Source organism: Lissotriton vulgaris, chromosome 11 (genome assembly GCF_964263255.1).
Source record: "Lissotriton vulgaris chromosome 11, aLisVul1.2, whole genome shotgun sequence".
NCBI lineage: Eukaryota > Metazoa > Chordata > Amphibia > Caudata > Salamandridae > Lissotriton > Lissotriton vulgaris.
Genome location: NC_141699.1, coordinates 396758831 through 396778823, shown reverse-complemented (window position 1 = coordinate 396778823; position 19993 = coordinate 396758831). Strand labels below are relative to the sequence as shown.

Below are 19993 nucleotides of genomic sequence, written 5' to 3'. Positions count from 1 at the left end.
ATGAGTGGATGGATGGATGGATGTATGAAAGGGTGGGTGGATGGATGGATGTATGAAAGGGTGGATAGATAGATGGATGGATGAAAGGGTGGATGGATGAAAGGGTGGATGGATGGATGAAAGGGTGGATGGATGGAAGCATGGAAGGGTAGATGGATGAAGGATGTATGGATGGATAAAAGGTTGCTTGGAAGAATGATGGATGGGTGGATGTGTAAAAAGATGGGTGGATGGGTGAATGGATGATGGGTGAATGGATGGATGAAAGGGTGGATGGAAGGATGAAAGGGTGAATGGGTGACGGATAGATGGATGAAGGATAAATGTATGGATGTAAGGATGAAAGGGTGGATGGATGAAGGATGGATGGAAGGATGAAAGGGTGAACGGATGAAGGATGGATGAAAGGGTGGGTGGGTGGATGTATGGATGGAAAAAAAGTTGTATCGATGAATGAAAAGGTGGGGGGATGAATGATGGGCGGATGCGTGAAAGGGTGGACGGCTAAAGGATGGATGGATGGAAGGATGAAAGGGTGGATGAAGGATGGATGTATGGATGGATAAAAGGTTGCATGGATGAATGATGCATGGATGGATGTGTGAAAAGGTGGGGGGGGATGAATGATGGGTGGATGGATGGATGAAAGGGTGGATGGATGGATGGATGAAAGGGTGGATGGGTGGATGGATGGATGAAAGGGTGGATGGATGGATGGATGAAAGGGTGGATGGATGAAGGATAGATGTATTGATGGGAGGATGAAAGGGTGGATGAATGTATGGATGGATAAAAGGTTGCATGGATGAATGATGGATGGATGTGTGAAAAGATGGGTGGATGAATGATGGGTGGATGGATGGGTAAAGGATGGATGTATGGATGGGAGGATGCAAGGGTGGATGGATGAAGGATGTATGTATGGATGGAAGGATGAAAGGGTGGATGAGTGAAGGATGGATGGATGGGTGGATGAATGGATGAAAAGGTGAACGGATGATGGATGGATGGATGGAAGAAAGGGTGGATGGATGGATAAAAGGTTGCATGGATGGATGGATGAATGATGCATGGATGGATGTGTGAAAAGGTGGGGGGTGAATGATGGGTGGATGGATGGAGGAAGGATGGATGTATGGATGGGAGGATGAAAGGGTGGATGGAGGAAGGATGGATGTATGGATGGCAGGATGAAAGGATGAATGGATGTATGGATGGATAAAATGTTGCATGGATGAATGGATGTGTGAAAAGGTGGGTGGATGAATGATGGGTGGGTGGATGGATGGATGGGAGGGTGGATGGGTAAAGGATAGATGTATGGATGGAAGGATGAAAGGGTGGATGGATGAAGGATAGATGTATGGATGTAAGGATGAAAGGGTGGATGAATGGATGAAAGGGTGGATGGATGGAAGGATGAGAGGGTGGACGGATGAAGGATGGATGGGAGGATGAAAGGGTGGATGGATGTATGGATGGATAAAAGGTTGCATGGATGAATGATGGATGGATGTGTGAAAAGGTGGGTGGATGAATGATGGATGGATGGAAGGGTGGATGGGTAAAGGATGGATGTATGGATGGAAGGATGGAAGGGTGGATGGTTGAAGGATCGATGTGTGGATGGAAGGATGAAAGGATGGCTGGATGTGTGAAAGTGTGGGTGCATGAATGATGGATGGATGTGATGAGGTCTAACAGGCACATTTATGGTTGTCAAAAGTTGATGATGAGGAGTACCAGTTTCTAGAAACTTTTGTCGGAAGGGGGTCCTTGCGCCTAAAAAGGTTTTACAAGGGGGTCTCGGCATCAAAACGTTTGAAGACCTCTGGTGTAAAGCATCTGTTGTACACACTCAGTCAGCAAATTGTCTCACACACTCGAGAACTGATCTCTAGGCCAATTGTTTTGTATATAAAAAAATATATAGTTACTTTTTTTTAGAACCACAGTAGGTCTCATAAATACTTTCTCAGAATGAGATGTTGCAATTGAATACTTTCAAATAGCAATCGACTTTGGAATGCAATAGTTTCAGTTGTTGCAATATGCAACACAAGTTTAAACACAAAATAACATTGAGCTCAATGGGAAGTTTTAAGTAAATGCAATAACATCACTTTACAAATGTTTTTCTTACTCGGGGCTGGATCCTGGATTCAGCCCTGGTGCATTTCCTGTAAACAGTTTAAATAAATCGTTTTTGTTACACAGGCGATTTTTAAGGAATATTAGTAAGTTTTGAAAATCGACAGAAGAAATTCTGGTTAAAACAAGGCAATGTATTCTATGAAGGAAAATTGAGTTGACAGTAAATCAGTTATAATTACTTTTCAGGTTCAGTGCTGGGTTCAAAGATACAGCACTGGGATCTCTCCTGATAACAGGTGAGAAATTTTGTTTTCGTTGATAGGCTGATTTTTAGTCAATATTTTAAAGTTGCAAAACTCAACACTTAGAAGAAATTCTGAGTGGAACCCAGCCAATGTTACCCTATGGAGAAAATCAAGTTATCGGTCTTTGGGTAAGTACTCTGCTGGCAGAGTTAAGGTTCTGGGGGTAGACTCGGTCTCCCAAGGTCTGGTAAGTACAGTTGTTACACCCGCAGGGGCAGCTGGGTGCAGAGTGACTAGGCCCAATGTTATCCTATGGAGGATGGGGGCCTTTGGTTGGTGGCTGCTAGCAGGCAGGCTACCCGTCTAGGGGAGCTGAGCTCCTGGTCACTTACTCAGGGCAAGTGGGGAAGTAGAGTAGGATAGATGCTGCACTCCCAGTGGCACTCGGACGGCTAGGTGCAGGGTGCTTTTGGACCTTCGGGCGCCCAATGTATTTCAACGGGAGAAATGGAAGTTGAACAAAGGCTGAAGGCTCGGGACGGAGATTCTTCAGGTGCGACCACCACTTCGAGAGTTAAGTTTGGATCTTGGAGGATAGGTGTACACCCAGGAGTTGGGCACAGGGGGCCGTGGGGCGCCGGGGTGTCTTTTGGCATCGGGAAATCTTACCCTCAGCTGGTCCCGGTTGGAGGGGTCCCTGATTGTGAGGCTGCAGGTGTCGTCCGGAGCGTCGAGGAGGGTCCTGGGTCACAGTAGCTGGGGGGACGTCCTCGTGGTATTTGTCCACTCAGGCACGGGCCGAGCTCGGCGGGTGCCGAGTGTGCTGTATACGCGGTTCCTGGCTGGAACCAGGGGTTGTTGCTGTTTGAGCAGAACCACTGCTCGTGGGAGTCCCAGTCTTTAGATGACCACGGCAGTCGGGTCCTCCGGGGTTTTCGAGGTTGCTGACCACTGAAGACGCCGGGGTTTAGCAGAAGCAGGCTCAAGGATCAACAGGCCGTAGGGCTGGGGCCAAGTCAGTTGGTGTCGTCCTCTTGTTAGCAGATGCACGGCAGGTCTTCTTTCTTCTTGTTTCAAAATCGGGATCTGAGGAAGGAAGGTTCAGGGTGCCCCTAAATACTAAATTTAGGGGCGTTACAGGTAGGGCAATAGCAGGGACCAATGGGTCCCTGTCCTGGGGTGAATACTCCCCCTATCCTGCCCCTCTCCAGTGGGAGGGGGGCAGGATCCTAGCTCTGATTGGGTAGGGCTCCCCATCCTCAAGATGGCGGTAGTCAGGAGTTGTGATTAACCTCGCCTCCCACCTGAGGGGTGGGGTTGGCAGAGGCTGGCACACCCCCTTTCCTAACTTAGGGTTTCCCGCCTGTCTTCCCGCCAGAGTGGGGGTCAGCACCGGTGGCGGTCAGTTGCTGAGTACAGCAAGTGGCCTGGAGAAGCTAAAAAAGGCGCCATGCCTTTGAAGCTTTCCCTGCCCATCCTGGGAGGAGGCTTGGCACCTCGTCCCAGGATGTGCATTGTTTCAGGCCCCCGAGAGCGGCAAGCTCTCAACCCAGGGGTCCAGAAACATGTCTGGTGGTTGCAGCCTCGGTAGCCACGCAGTCAGGACAGTGGGAGTTGGTTAGGTTTCAGGGGGCATCTCTAAGATGCCCTCTGTCGTGCATTTGGCATTAAATCCCACACTGGCATCACCTATCTCAATTTGGGCAGGCTCTACTTTAAATCCCCAATTATGCAAGGAATAAAAAGAAACAACCTTGTCTTTGGTGGATGACCTCAAACCTCTGCATGTGACAAGTATGAGAGGAAGGGCTGTCCAGTAATGTATAGATGCATTTGTGAGATGTCCAGACATAACAAAGCCTCCGACAGGCTGATTACATATTGAACTATTCGTTACATGTGTGAATGAAACTATTCTCGAGCTGTACTTGTCCGTAACTAAACCTGGTATAAAGGCTTGAATGATGTCTTGGTGAGATGTGTTACTGAATGTTAGCTCACTGGAGAACGCAGATACACCCCTAACATCTTCTGGGAAGGAGACATCATGGAAGAGTTGAACGCATGTCTATCTGGGCTCAACACCCCCCCCCCCCCCCCAGTTCAGTCTGAAGGCCAGCTCGCATTTCTAGTTTGAGATGGTGGAGCAACAGGAATCCAAGGGAGCGGTATCCACATGTTTTCTTACTTGGGTGATTGGCTGATCCAGAGTGCAAACGGGTAACAGTATCTTACATATACTCAACCTGCAGTAAGCCTTCTACACAATGTGGGCTTCACAGTAAATGGTAACTCTCACCTTTAACCCCTTCAGGCCCAGCCCCCGGGTGCATTATTCAATAAGTCACTGGGCAAGGTCACCCCTGTCGAGGCCCAAATTCAAGTTGTCACTGCTACCTGATGGTCAGAACAGTAATGCACCTTCAATGCATGATGGCTTATTGCATAGCCATAGTTGCCCATACAAGATTACACCTGTGTCCTCTGCAGGAGTGCGTAGCAGCACAGTGGTCACAGAAAAAAGGTCAGTGGGTAGATCTAGTGTTGGTATGGGACAGCATCCATTGCGCTTTGCAATGGTGGAACAGCAGCTACCAGTTATGGGGCCTGCCTTTTCTGATAGATACATCTGCCGTGTGGATTCCTCACCATGTGAATATCCCCCTTGCGTCAGCAACATTCGGAAATTCTTTTCGTAGCCTCGCGCCGACGTGGATAGGACGTCACAGAGACACTGCTCCGCTCGCGACTCCGCTGACGTCACCGACGCCTATAATAGGCCCACGCCGGCGTGATGACATCAGTTCCCTTTTTCCGCGTCGTCGACGCTAACGGTTATCAGGAATCTCTGTAGCCTTCTGGTACATTGTTGCCATTTTGTTGCATATTTCTGCTTCTCTGTATCCTGTCTCTTCGACGATGTCATCCAAGAAGACCGGCTTCAAGCCCTGCAGGGAGTGCGGTAAAATGATGTCCATTACCGACCCCCATGAAGACTGCATCTGGTGTTTAAGTTCCGACCATGATGTGGAGGATTGTTCTTCATGTCGGAAGATGAATCCGAAGGCCCTGAGGGAGAGAGAAGCCAAACTTCTGGTTGCTAAGGTGAAAGCTGGAAAGGAGAAGTCGTTGAGGTCTCGTTCTCGAAGGGCAAGGTCGAAGTCTAGGGCGAGGTCGAGATCTGGTTCTCGAGAGAGGTCGTCTTCGAAGTCGGCGTCGGATCATGTTTCGAAGTCTAAGAAGAAACACAAGAAGAGGAGACATGAGTCCCGACGTCGGTCTGGTAAGGAGTCGGGCTCGAGGTCGAGGTCACCGAAGAAGGTACGTTCGAAGGTGGTTACTCTCGAAGTCTCTGAGCCTGAAGGTGAGGCCTCACCTTCCGAGTCGCATGGGTGCTCTCCCACTCCGGCTCCGGTACCCTCTCCGGCACCGAATCCGTCTCCGGCGCCGTCCCCGGCCCGTGAAGAGGAAGAGGCTCGGGAGGTTGTGGATTCTGCGCCTGTTGAAGAGCCGAATCCGATCCCTCCTCAGGACCGGCCTGATGGTTTTCAGCCGCCCTTTCCTGCTCCAGGCCAGGACCCTTCAGCGTTTCTTAACGCTATGTATGGCGTCTTCTCAAGGGCGTGGTACCCCTCTGGTGCACCTTCGGGTCCCATGGGTCCTTTAGCTTTCAGCCTGGGTGTTCCTCACTCCTATCCTCCTGCTCCATTCATGCCTTACATGCCGGCTCCGACGCCGCATTGGCAATTTCCGGCTCCGCCGAAGTCGTCGACGCCGATTCCAGCGTCGCCTGCTCCAGATCGTCCTCGAGGGCATTCTTCTGTGCCATCGGATTCAATACCGGCGTCGGCCCCGAATCCGTCGGAGCCGCAGGTGGATCCGGCTGCGAGGCGTGTAAAGGAGAGATCCAGAAGGGAAGCTCAACGCCTTTTGGAAGAGCAGAGGTACATGGATTCACAATCTGATGTTGAAGGTGAATTGGAGGAGAGCTGTTTTGAGGAGTTGGTGGATTCAGGAACTCTTGATTTCTCTCCGGAGTAGGAGTTGCCCTCAGGCTCTGGTGCTCCTTCGAAGGATATCCAACCTTACCATCTAGTTATGAGGAAGGCAGCTGAACTTCTTCAATTGACTCTGCCTACAGTGGAGTTCAATATCCTCACTGAGGTCTTGCATTCTCGAATTCTGTGGTTGAGCCCTTACTTCCATTCAATGATGCCTTGACTGATCCTATTATGGAGGTGTGGAAGAAACCTTTGTCGGCTCCTGCGGTCTCTAAGAGTGTTGCAAGGAGGTACAGGGCTGCTCCTGAGGATCCAGCTTTTCTGTCTTCTCATCCTTCGCCGGAGAGTCTGGTCATTCAGGCTGCCTGTTCTAAAAAGAGTCTTAGTGCCTTTCCTCAGGTTCCTTGTGAAAAAGAAGCAAAGAAACAGGACCAGGTTGCAAAAAAGACCTTTTCATCGGCGAGTATGGCGTTGAAGTCAACTAATGCCACTTGTCTAATGGGAAGGTATGTGCATGCCCTGATGGACTCTTTGCGTATCCTGGTTCCTAAAATTCCTGATGCCAACCGGAAGGATTTTGAGGAAGTGATTTCTGATACTCAGGCGGCAGCTCGCCAGGTTATTCAAAGTGGTCTGGACACTGCCGACTCTGTGGCTCGTATTATGGGCACTGCTGTCGCCACTAGGAGGTCAGCCTGGTTGAAGTCATCGGACTTTTCGGCTGATGTTCAGGCGACTTTGCTTGATCTTCCTTTTGATGGTTCAGGTCTTTTTGGGAAGAAGGCGGATGCGGCTCTTGAGAGATTCAAGGATTGCAGAGCAACAGCTAAGTCTTTGGGTCTCCAGATCAGAGGCACTTCTTCCAACAGGAGGTTCAGGGGTTTTGGTCGCTCCTTTCGGAATTTCCGGCAAGGCCAGCAGCAGCAGCAGCAGCAGCAAAATTCAGTGTACAGATCGTACAGGGGAAAGCAAAGAGCGCGTCCTCGTGGACGTCAGCCCTCCTCTTCCTCCACCTCTTCCAACCCCCTGCCGCAGAAAAGCAGCCCTAGATCTGCTATTCAGGATCATGTGGGTCCGGTTGGGGGTCGGCTTACCCATTTTCTACAGGATTGGGAATCGGTTGGGTTCTCAATCTTGTAGAAAATGGGTATGCCCTTCCCTTTCGGGAATTCCCCCCTGTTTACCCTCCTTGTTAAGGTTTTTGCACCGAGGAACATCTGTCTCTTCTGCAGGAGGAGGTTCTAACTCTGTTACGAAAGGGTGCGATAGAGGTGGTCCCAGAGCAGGAAAGGGGTCAGGGATGCTACTCCCGGTATTTCCTGATCCCCAAAAAGGATGGCAGGCTTCGTCCAATCCTGGATCTCAGGATCTTGAATCTCTATCTGAAGCAGGAGAAATTCAAGATGCTCACCCTTGTTCAGGTTCTTCAAGCGTTGATGGAAGGAGACTTGATGGTGTCGCTCGACTTGCAGGATGCGTATTTCCACATACCAATCCTGAAGTCGCACAGAAAGTATCTCTGTTTCACGGTTGGGTCGCAGCACTACCAGTTTGTGGTCCTTCCTTTTGGTCTTACTACTGCGCCTCAAGTCTTCACCAAGGTGATGGCGGTGGTGGCAGCTCATCTCAGGAGGTCGGGGATACCTGTGTTCCCTTATTTGGACGACTGGCTGATCAAAGCAGAGTCGTCAGAGAAGGTGCTCCATCATCAGCAAGAGACAACTCAGTTGTTGTTCAGGTTGGGTTTTTCGATAAATGTATCCAAGTCTCACCTGGTGCCCTCCCAGCGCAACCTGTTCATAGGTGCCGTACTGGACACTACTGTTTGTCGTGCATTCCCTCCTCCTCAAAGGATTCGCGACATTCAGGAAATGATTCCTTTATTTTACAATGGAGCGGTCGTTCCAGTCCTGAAGGTCCTTCGCCTGCTCGGTCTAATGGCTTCTTGCATTCTGTTGGTCAACCATGCACGCTGGCACATGAGGGCACTCCAGTGGTGTCTCCGCAGGCAGTGGTATCAGCACAACGGGGATCTCGGGGAGTCGGTGAAGATCTCCAGAGAAACTGTAGCGGATCTGTCTTGGTGGAGCGTGGAAGGCAATCTGTCGCAAGGAAAGCTTTTCCATCTACCTCCCTCGGTGGCCACGGTTATAGCGGATGCATCCACTCTAGGGTGGGGTGCTCATCTGGGGGATCTGGAGGTCAAGGGTCTTTGGTCTCCAGAGGAAAGGTTGCTTCACATCAACCTTCTAGAGTTGCGGGCGATACGTTTGGCGCTCGAGGCCTTCCTCCCTTCCCTTCGCGGTCGGTCGATCCAAGTCCTGACGGACAACACGACCGCGATGTGGTAAATCAACAAGCAGGGAGGAGTGGGGTCGCAGTGTCTCTGCAGAGAGGCTCTGCGTCTCTGGTCCTGGGTTCAGGACCTCCGGATTTGTCTGATGGCAAATCATCTGGCCGGAGTTCTGAACGTGCGTGCAGACAGTCTGTCGGCAGTTCTCTGCCGACCACGAGTAGAGGCTTCACCAGGAGGTGGTTCGTCACGTCTTTCGGACGTGGGGGACTCCTCGGGTGGACGTATTTGCCACTCGCGAGAATGCTCACTGCCCGTCTTTCTGCAGTCTCCAGTATCCGATGCAAGGAGCTTTGGGGGACGCGTTTCAGTTGAGTTGGGGAAATCAGCTCCTTTACGCGTTTCCTCCCATACCCTTGATTCCTCGGGTTCTGAGGAAGATTCGCCAAGACCGGGCCCAAGTTATATTGGTCGCCCCGGATTGGCCAAGAAGGGTGTGGTATACAGATCTACTCCACCTCTCCTCTCACCCGCCGCTCCGTCTCCCTCTCAGGGCAGACCTCCTCTCTCAGATGGAGGGGCAGGTTCTACACCCCCACCTCCAGACATTGCACCTTCATGCCTGGAGATTGAATGGGGCAACCTGATTTCCTATTCTCTCACGCCTGACGTGGTGGATGTCATCTTGTCTGCCAGGCGTAACTCCACTAAGACTGTCTATTCATGTAGATGGTCTAGATTTGTCACTTGGTGTGGTGAGAATGAAATTGACCCTTTGAGAGCCCGTTTGTCGGATGTGCTCCGGTTTGCTCTTTCTTTGGCACAACAAGGGCTTGCAGTTGCCACGGTTAGGGCTATCTTTCGGCTCTGTCGGCTTTTTAAGTCTCCTGTAGTTTTAAGGTTTTTGAAGGGTCTTGTAATCAAGTTCCCTCCTACTCCTTTTATTGTACCTCAGTGGGACTTGAATCTTGTCTTGACTTTTCTGATGGGCTCTCCCTTTGAGCCTCTTCATAAATGTCCTATGAGGCTTTTAACCTTTAAGGCAGTTTTCCTCGTTGCAATAACCTCGGCAAGGAGGGTGAGTGAGCTTCAGGCTCTAAGTTCCAAGCCCCCGTTCCTGACCATACATGCTGATCGGATGGTTCTAAGGACCAGGGCTGCTTTTCTTCCTAAGGTGGTGACTCCTTTCCACCTTGGTCAATCCATTACCCTCCCTACCTTTTATCCTCCCCCGCATCCTTCCAAGGAGGAGGAGAGGTTACACCGTCTGGACCCTAAGAGGGCGGTGTCTTTTTATTTGGACAGAACTAAAGACTGTCGCTTGGATGATCAACTCTTCATTGTCTTTGCTGGCTGCAAGAAGGGAAGAGCGGTCCATAAAAGAACTTTATCAAGATGGATCGTTCTGTGTATAAAGATCTGCTACTCTTTGGCCGGTAAGGAACCTCCAGAGGGTATTAGGGCTCATTCCACTAGAGCTAAGTCGTCAACCTCAGCTTTGGCTAGAGGTGTTCCTGTGGAGGACATTTGTAGGGCGGCAACCTGGTCTTCCCTCCTCAATTTCGCGAAGCATTACTGCTTGGATACCGAAGTGAGGAGGGATGGTCACTTTGCGCGCTCTGTCCTTCAGGATTTCCTGGTTTAGAAGAGTGGACACCCTCCTCCGGGAGTGGGGACTGCTGTGGGACTCTATTCACAAGGTGAGGAATCCACACGGCAGATGTATCTATCAGAAGAACTAGTTACTTACCTTCGGTAACGCTTTTTCTGGTAGATACTATATCTGCCTGTGGATTCCTCACTGACCCACCCGCCTCCCCGTTGTCCACTCTTCTTTACCAGAGTTATTGTATTATATTGTTATTATATTGGATTGTTAAGGAGTTGCTTTATTTGCTTTCTTGCATTTGCTCCACACTGTGTTTTCTCCTTGGCAATTGTTTATTGTGTATACTGTGTATATTGCTTATGTCATTGGTCCGTCCGTGTGCCTCGATGGCACGAAGAAAAGGGCGGAACTGATGTCATCACGCCGGCGTGGGCCTATTATAGGCGTCGGTGACGTCAGCGGAGTCTCGAGCGGAGCTGTGTCTCTGTGACGTCCTATCCACATCGGCGCGAGGCTACGAAAAGAATTTCCAAATGTTGCTGACGCAAGGGGGATATTCACAAGGTGAGGAATCCACAGGCAGATATAGTATCTACCAGAAAAAGCGTTACCGAAGGTAAGTAACTTGTTCTTCTAGACCCAGTTCTACTGGTGCCAATCATGATAGACACCTCCCTTTCTGGGTTAGAGGGCACATTTCCAGTCATTGCCGGTGCAGGGTATGTGGACACCGCAACAATAGGGCTTCAAAATCAACTTCCTCGAACTACTGGCCATTCAGTTAAAACTCAAAGCCTTCTTCCTCCATGTTCAATACAAAGTAGTCCTTATAAAGACTGACAGCATGACAGCCATGTATTACCTCCACCGCCAGGCGGGCACACACTCTTTGCAGCTGTCGGCACTAGCTTTGCACACCTGCTCAGTGTATGCAGAGCACGTGTTTCGTCTGCCACACATGCCACAAATGGAATATGTTACTTAGTCTATAGCACTGCACACCACAAACAGATGCTTACATATTCATATGCTCCCGCCCACCCCTCCGGAAGGCTTTGTTGCAGATCACTTTTCTCTTTCTTCCTTTTGAATGGTTATCGAACCTTCCTTTCCTATACCCAAGCATCATCCTCACCCACCGTGCGAAAAACAATCTTAACAATGAAGCCAATGTCCATGCGAATGACCAATCTTAGGGGTAGGAACTATACTTTGTGACTCAAAAGACTTCTTAGTGGAAAAAGTTGCAAATGACCGAGCTCAAAACTAGATGCAGAGCATGTGAATCCACAGCACTACACAAAACAAACATGCTTACAGGGCAATTAAGATATTCCTTTCTCATCCTGGTGCATTATAAGCACAAACGTATCTCTGTACTGTGCTAGGTAGAAAACATAACCTTACATTCTGCTTGGAGTGTTGTTTTGGTGGCAGCACATCTGTGACTCATATAGCAAACGGAAATTCTATTCAGTATTATCCGAGCAACACTAGCATGACCGTTCTTTTTCTGTACTTGTTAGGTTTCACATTCACCAGGTAAGTCATATCCATACTCTAGTGAACAAAGAAGCTTTCTGGTATTGCAGAGCATCATCCCTTTTTACCACAGGTTGCGGCTGTTGACCGAAGTGTGGTGAAACTGATGGGATTCATGTGTCTAGTGTTTGTTGTTTGCTGTATAAACATGTCTTTTATTTGAATTTCTGCTGGTCTGCCTGGTGTAATCTTGGCCAACCCCTTTATCTCCCTCTTCCCCAGGTACAAAATGTCTTAATTATAACAGGGTACCCCCAGTATTGAGCACTGCATGTAGATAAAAATTGACATTTACGATTAGGATTGTGTAGGCTGGACAATAGAGGTCTAGAGTGATTACCTGCACTGATGCCGATTGTTTAAGTACAAGCCACACAGAAAGACATAGTACTTACTTTTCTTGCTTGCCCCAGTGAGTCTCGCTTAATTGTGCGCACCGTTCAGGTACTCTTTATCTTTTTGCCCTGCATATTGATGCAGCGTTGAAGTTTGCAGTGTACTCTGTGCTGCCTTGTTAATATGCATCTCTTACTCGCTTTTGTTAATACTTTTTTTTTTTTCTTTAGCTTCTTCCAGAACTGACAAACCCTGATGAGCTCCTCTCCTACCTCGGCCCGCCTGATCTGCCGAACAGTGGCAACGACGATCTTCTATCACTTTTTGAAAACAACTGAGATTACATTTCTGTGGCAGAACAGCACAGTCGATTGCCGGCCACATGGAAGTCTCATGCTGTTGTATTGACTCCCCTCTGCATCCCCATCTGTTGCATAACTGAGGTTGATTGAAGTCATGACCTCACTCACTGACAAGCAGCTACCAACATCCCTCCCCATCTTTTCCCTCTTGACATGGAGATGAGCCATAGCTTGTGACTGTCCAGGGCTTTGCCCCTTTGGCAATTCCCAGCAGGCTTTCTTTCTGTTCATTCATGAAGCCTCAGTGGAAGGCTTGGAACACAAGGGTGAGAAGGTGGTTCCCTACATGTAGCTGCATCAACTCTGCACAGTACGCTGCTGGATGTGAACACCATTCTGTACCATCTGCAAGGGATGTGGATTGCTTCAGTCAGGAGATATATTTGACTTTTAGTGGCTTTTAAAATCGAGGGTGGCCACTGACATTCTTCCTCAAAGAGCCTCCCATCCCAAGAAAAATCTTTTACTGTGCAATGAATACAATAGATGGTATCAAATGACTTGCCATCCGCTCCTTGCGTTACCCAGATGGAACAGTCTATGCATTAGGATGCTTTACAGCTGTGTGACACTTTGTAGTTCTCAATGTGTCTAGTTGTGCAGCGGTGGGAGTATCCGTCTCCTCTTCTGTGTCTGTGCTCGTCCTGTTGGTGAGCGTTAAGAATGTATGCGAAAGAAGAGGTGGGCGATTCTGGGCACCTTAAGGACATACGACACCATCAGACAGCACCTTAAAGCCTTTGCTTTAGATTGGGGGTGGGGGTCATTAAGGAGTATTGAACAATACGCAGTTCAAGGGTGTAGCCATCTACGTAACTCCTATGAATGTGACTGCCTCCATCTACTAGCCAGGACAGAAGGGGAAGGACACCAAAAAACGAGGTTAACAGGGCAAGGCCATTTGCACAGTGAAGTTGGAGGCATATCTACAGACTAGCCAAGTTGAATTTCCCACTCAGACATTTACAGCAGAAGAGTCAACTGAACCAAGTTAATGTGTCCCGCTGTTCTGTTGGATTCTTTCTCAGCCTGGAAAACTGTCCCTTCGTAGTGACATGTGATCAGAGGACACATCAAAGTTCCTTCTTCCTTCAGTTTAGGGAACCCTCCATTTTGTAAAGGAAATGGACACAGAGCTTGGAGGTGCAGGGTCTTTTTGAACACCATATTCCCCTGTCCCTCTATCTGACAATGTATCAACAAGCACAACGCAAAATTGTACATAGTGTAAAAATAAAAATAAGAAAGGAAAAAATATTTAAATGAAAACAAAAAGCCAGAAGGAATTGCTCTGCTGTACACATTGTTCCAAGGATATCACTGCCATTGCGCGGGTAAAATATCTCTGCTGTATCAGCTAGCATATTCTGAGCTGGAGTTTGCTCCATGGCTTGTAACATGTCATTCCATTGGGGGAAGAGAATGTTGGATTGGGAGGGGACCTTGGGGGTAGTTGCGCTGGCAGAACCTGAAACGTGGGCCATTTCAATGTGGTTTGTCTCCTTTAATTTAATTTTATTTTTTATTGGTGCTGTTTGTGTTTATAAAAAGTTTCACCACAATGCTGGTATCCCTGAAATGGAAAGCTGATTCAGGGAATTTCAGAAACCCAGAGGGATCTTAAGTAGCAAAGTGCAATGAACAATGTTTATACTTTGCCAACTGTGTGCTGCTTTCCAGAAATAAAGATGGTTTCAGGGTGATGTCTTGCTTCTGTAATGTGCCATTTTCACCTCGCCTTCCCTGGTGTTCTTTTATTCCCTTACATGTTGTGACTTTATTCTCCAGCGTGGTTGTTTTATAGAAGGCGATTTAGTCCTGATATGCAGCCTCGTGTGACTTTTGAAGCCATTGTGATGTAGTACCTGTGCTACAGAAAAGTAACATTATTCTTTAGCATTGGATCTTTCATAGATACACATGCTAGAATTATTTCTCCTTGTCAAGCTGGGAACACTTAGTAATCAATGTGTTTAAATCAAGTGTGGCCGAAGATATTTACTTTGCATATTCCTGCAATTTAATGTTGGGCCTGGAAGTTTGCAAAGTTGTCGAGTCTTTCATTGGAAACTTCAGGGCTAGCCATTGGAATTTCGACCCCAGCTGCTAGAAAACAATTGCTGACTTCTCCAGTGCCAGCTGCGAGGACTGTTGGTAGATTACTGCGCACCCCTCCAGAGAACCGGATCTTTGACCAACATTGAAGAACTTCAGGTCGTATTAGAGAATGATGGTCTGTGGTTGTAGGAAATTAAATTTTGCAGCATCAATTCTTTTCTGGATTCACATGCTGTCCATTATTGCGCCATCTAGTGGTTGGTTCCGAAATAGAATTTTTATTTATTTATTGATTTTGTTTTTCCTGTTTGGGGCGTTGTCAACTGCCATTTGGTGCTAGGTCCATCTCTTGTGTGATGCCAGACGGCACCGCGGAAGTTGCTGTGCGTGGTACCCATCTTCAGATTCTTTTTTCCGCCGTTGTGTCTGGAAGCAAAGAGATACTCTCCGAAGATTTGGACGAAATTCCTGAAAAGAATCGAAGTATTTGTCTACCAATACTACAGATTATCAACTACAAAGACACCGGAGAATAGAAGGAAACTCCGGATACCATTTTTCGTTGAGTAACTCGCACGAGCCAGCGACCCACATGGATGGGTATTTTCCATGGCAAGGCTGGGGCCATGGAAAATACCCCTTTCAAATTCTGCCCTAAGTGCCATCACAAGTTTGCCCAGTGCAATCCACACAATGTCTGTAACCACTGCCTGCCAGAGGATCACAAGGATAAGGACTGCAAGGCCTGCATGGTGTTTGTGTCGAAGACACTCTTGGTATGCCGAAAGCAGAGAGACGACCACTACGCCAGTAACAACCTTCGTTGAGGGACATGGGCCTCTCAAGCAACGAGGACAACCAGGGTGTGCCTGCAGAATCAACACGCTGAGTATCTTTATGTCTGAGCCTCCAAGGGGACACCGAGAAGAGGCGTACCGCAAAGGAAGGGACAAAGGACGCTGAGAAAGACAGACAAGGTAAGAAACCCTCAACCGTCTGAATCCAAGGGTCACAAAAATAAGGCGCAACAAAAGGCAGCCCAAGCGTCAAAGAAAATGACGATAGAGGGTCAGCTGCCATCAAAAGAACCCCACGGATCCCACCCCAAGGATACTGATGAGGGAAGATCATCAAACACCCATGGCAAGTGCCGAATGAGAGGCCACTAAGGGAAAGACATCACCTTCGAAGCCAGAAACCACCACACCGAAAAAGAGGATCTCCCTGTCCTCACTTGCCGAAAGGGCCCTCGAGGTGGAAAAAAAGAAGAGACCCCCTCGAAGCGGAAATGGCAGCACTCTTTCAAAGAAAAAAGGAGTTTGACGAAGCGCTGACAGAATTCCGTATTCCTGCAAAGCCCACCATTGACTCCTAAGAAGAGGTAGAGATCCTCGATTCACCGGCAACCCCCGAAACACACGAAGACGCCTTTTTAAAGAAGAATTCATCTGAAAGAAACACGTTAGTATTAGATTCCTTACCTTAGAATATCCCCAGGCGTCAGTCTGGATCTGGAAACTTTTGCGTAGCAGTACCCCTGCGCGTTGGTAGGAGTCGTCTGCAGGCGTCCCCTGCGGCTCCGCGTCCGTCGTTGGCGTCTTGCGCCGTGATGACGTCGCTGGAGTATATAGACGCCGCCTCCGCGCGCTGACGTCAGTTCTTCTTTTTTCCGCGCCAGTTAGCGCAGATCCGAAGAGCAGTACTCTGGTCTTTTGACCAAGTTTTTTGATCTTTGAATCTTCTACGGTGCCGGTAGGATGCCCGGTTTTAAGAACTGTGACGACTGTGACCGGACGATGTCGGTCACGGATCATCATTGACTCTGCCTCCGGGGCCTGGGCCCCGACCACGACGTGGACGCCTGCGTCGACTGCCGGGCCTTGACTAATAAAGCTAGGCGGGAGCGGACCCGCAAGCTGCTCGAGCTCCGGGTGTCGGCCCCGCGTCGAGAGCGGTCCCGGTCCGGCCGGAGGTTGAGGGAGCGATCGAGGGAGCGGTCGCGGAGCCGTCACGGACGCTCCGGGAGTCGTCACCATTCTTCTGGTTCCTCAGGTAGGAAACACAAAAAGTCGGGGCGTCGTCATCGTATCCCCGACGCTCGCACGAGACGGCCGGGGGTTCGGGTGACCCCACCCCCGCGGCTCCGCGTGAGTCGCCGACGCGGTCTGCTCCATACCCTGCGGTCCCTGGGCGAGGCGCGTCCCCCGAGGAGATTGAGGCGTTCCTCGTGGCCATGAGGGCTCTTTCTTCTCCGGCGGGTTCCGCGGCGCCTTCGGGCCCTGTGAACCCGTCTGGGGGCCCTAGCGGCTCGGGTGACCATGCCTCGACGCAGTCGGGTGCTCCGGCGCCGCCGACGGCTCCGATCCCGGCGCCGCAGGGGCCCTCGGGGTCGACGCCGGCTGGTCAACCGGCCTCTCCGGCGCAGATTCCATCGGGGCAACCCGTGGCGCCGCCCCCGCGCGGCGCCGGTTCCCCGGCTCCGGGCGGCGCCGGTGCTCCGGCGCCGGCTCCGGGCGGCGCCGTCCCCATTCCCTCTCCGAATCCGGACGCGGAGTCGGACCGGCGTCGATCGACGCCGATGGGGCCTGTGAACCCCGAGGAGCCAGTCTACATCGTTGACTGAGTATGGTGAGGATGTGGAATACGGAGAGGGGTGGGAGGGGTCCGAGGACCCTCTGACACGCGAGTGTCAGTATCACATGGACTGGACAGGTGACTTGGGTGACGCCAGTGGTCTGGATGACTCCCCCCAACCCTGGTTTTGTCTCGCCTCCTACCGTGGCTACGGAGGAGGGGGCTGCCTATTCAGTGGTGTTGATGAGGGCTGCCAAGGCCTTGCACCTTAAGCTCCCCGTCGCGGCCGTGAGGACTAACATCCTCACAGAGGTCCTCAAACCGCAGTCATGCCCACAGGAGCCACTGCTGCCGTTTAACGAGGCCTTAACGGACGTTCTTTTGGGCACGTGGTCCAGGCCCGCTTCAGGTTCGCCTGTTGATAGGAACGTGGCCAGACGCCACCGTCCGTGTGCGGACGACCCCAAGTTTCTGTCCACCCACCCCACCCCTGAGAGTGGTGATCCAGGCCTCCACCTCCCAGACCGCATTCCCGTCGGCCCCGCCCGACAGGGAATCGAAGAGGTACGACCAGTATTCTCAGTCTTCCCCTATCTAGACGACTGGTTGTTGAAGGCGGGCTCGCCCCAGACAGTCGTCGGCCACCTTCAGATGACGGCAGATCTCCTGCACCAGCTGGGGTTCTCCATCAATGTGCCGAAATCACACCTGTGCCCCTCTCAAAAGCTCCTTTTCATCTGAGCGGTTCTCGACTCGGCGCAGTTTCGGGTCTATCCTCCGGAACGGCGAATCCAGGGCATACAGGCTTTGATTCCCATCTTCCAGCCGTTATCCCGGGTTTCGGTCAGGTTGACGCTGCGGCTGCTGGGGCAAATGGCTTCCTGCATCCTTCTGGTGCATCACGCCAGGTGGCGGATGCGGGCTCTGCAGTGGGACCTGAAGTTTCAGTGGGCCCAGCATCAGGGCAACCTGTCCGACCATGTCTTGATCTCGGAGGGCACTGTGAGACAACTGCAGTGGTGGCTTACGGACCGTGATTGGGTCAGAGGCAGATCCCTCTCCCTTCCCCAACCGGAGCACGTTGTTGTGACGGACGCGTCCCTTCAGGGCTGGGGAGGCCACTTGGGAGAGGCAGAGATCAGAGGCATCTGGTCTCCGGCGGAGTCCCGGCTCCATATAAACCTGCTGGAGCTGCGGGCGATTCGTTTGGCACTGAAAGCGTTCCTCCTCTTTGTCAACGGGAGTGCAGTGCAGGTGTTCACGGACAACACCACCGCCATGTGGTACTGCAACAAACAGGGCGGGGTGGGGTCGTGGACCCTCTGCCAGGAGGCTCTGCTCCTCTGGCAATGGCTGGAACGTCAGGGCGTGACTCTTGACGGTTCAACACCTGGCAGGTTCTCTGAACGCCAGGGCGGACGAACTCAGCCGTCGGTGCTCGATGGATCACGAATGGCGTCTGAACTCGGACGTGGCGCAAGGCCTCTTTCGGCAATGGGGAGAGCCTTGGTTAGATCTATTCGCCACCGAAGAGAACGCGCAATGTCATCAGTTCTGCGCGTTGGAGTTTCCAAGACGGCACTCGCACGGCGACGCCTTTCGGTTCGAGTGGAGTTGCGGTCTGTTATACGCCTTTCCGCCTATACCACTTCTGCCCAGAGTGCTGAAGATCAGGCGCGACCGGGCCCAAGTCATCCTTGTGGCTCCGGACTGGGCTCGAAGGTACTGGTATCCCGAGCTACTCAGCATGTCAGTCGGTCCCCCGATCCGCCTGCCCCTTCAGGAGGACCTTCTGTCGCAGCAGCAGGGGACGGTCCTCCACCCGAACCTGTCCAGCCTCCACCTCCATGCGTGGAGATTGAGCGGCGGCAGTTGAGGCCATTTGACTTGCCTCCTGAAGTTTGTGATGTAATTCTGGCAGCCAGGCGTTCCTCCACGAAATCGGTATACGCCTGTCGGTGGAACAAGTTTGTGGCATGGTGCACAGCAAAGGCTGTGGATCCTCTCTCTGCCCCTCTTTCTGAGGTTCTTCTCTTCCTTCTTTCTCTTGCCCAGCAGGGCTCTGCTCTGGGCACTATCAAGGGCTACCTTTCTGCCCTTTCAGCCTTTCTAAGGCTACCTGATCAGCCTTCTTTGTTCAAGTCCCCCATTGTAACACGATTTTTGAAAGGCATCACTCACATGTATCCACCTGTTCCGTTTGTGATGCCTCAGCGGGACTTGAACCTGGTTCTCACGTTCTTGATGTGTGCTCCCTTTGAGCCACTTCATTCCTGTCCTCTCCGTTTCCTGACCTTAAAGACGGCCTTCCTGGTTGCCATCACCTATGCCAGGAGAGTGAGTGAGCTCCAGGCTCACACATGCAACGCCACTCACCCAAGCAACACCACTCACACACGCAACACAACCCCACTCACCCACGCAACCCCACTCACCCACGCAACCCCACGCAACCCCACTCACCCACGCAACCCCACTCACCCACGCAACCCCACTCACCCACGCAATCCCACTCACCCACGCAATCCCACTCACACACGCAACCCCACTCACACACGCAACCCCACTCATCCACGCCACGCCACTCATCCACACGCCACGCCACTCATCCACACGCCACGCCACTCATCCACACGCCACGCCACTCATCCACAGGCCACGCCACTCACCCACGCAACACAACTCACCCACGTAAACCCACTCACCCACGCAACCCCACTCACCCACGCAACCCCACTCACCCACGCAACCCCACTCATCCACGCAACCCCACTCATCCACGCAACCCCACTCATCCACGCAACCCCACTCATCCACGCAACCCCACTCATCCACGCAACGCCACTCATCCACGCAACGCCACTCATCCACGCAACGCC

The 19993-nt window shown here is 51.1% G+C and overlaps 1 protein-coding gene across 4 annotated transcripts in view; it reads left to right on the top strand.

Moving 5' to 3' along the window:
• Positions 1-14185, top strand: part of ZMIZ2 (zinc finger MIZ-type containing 2) — a 369395-nt gene extending 355210 nt beyond the window's left edge. For 3 of the 4 annotated variants that reach the window (XM_086943418.1, XM_086943419.1, XM_086943420.1), the window contains exon 19: positions 12351-14185. In XM_086943418.1, coding sequence (XP_086799544.1) covers positions 12351-12458 — 108 coding nt within the window. In that variant the 3' untranslated portion in view covers positions 12459-14185. Of the gene's footprint in view, positions 1-2340; positions 2391-12350 lie in introns of all 4 variants that reach the window. The other variant, XM_086943421.1, reaches the window with a different exon arrangement.
• Positions 14186-19993: the final 5808 nt, after the last annotated feature.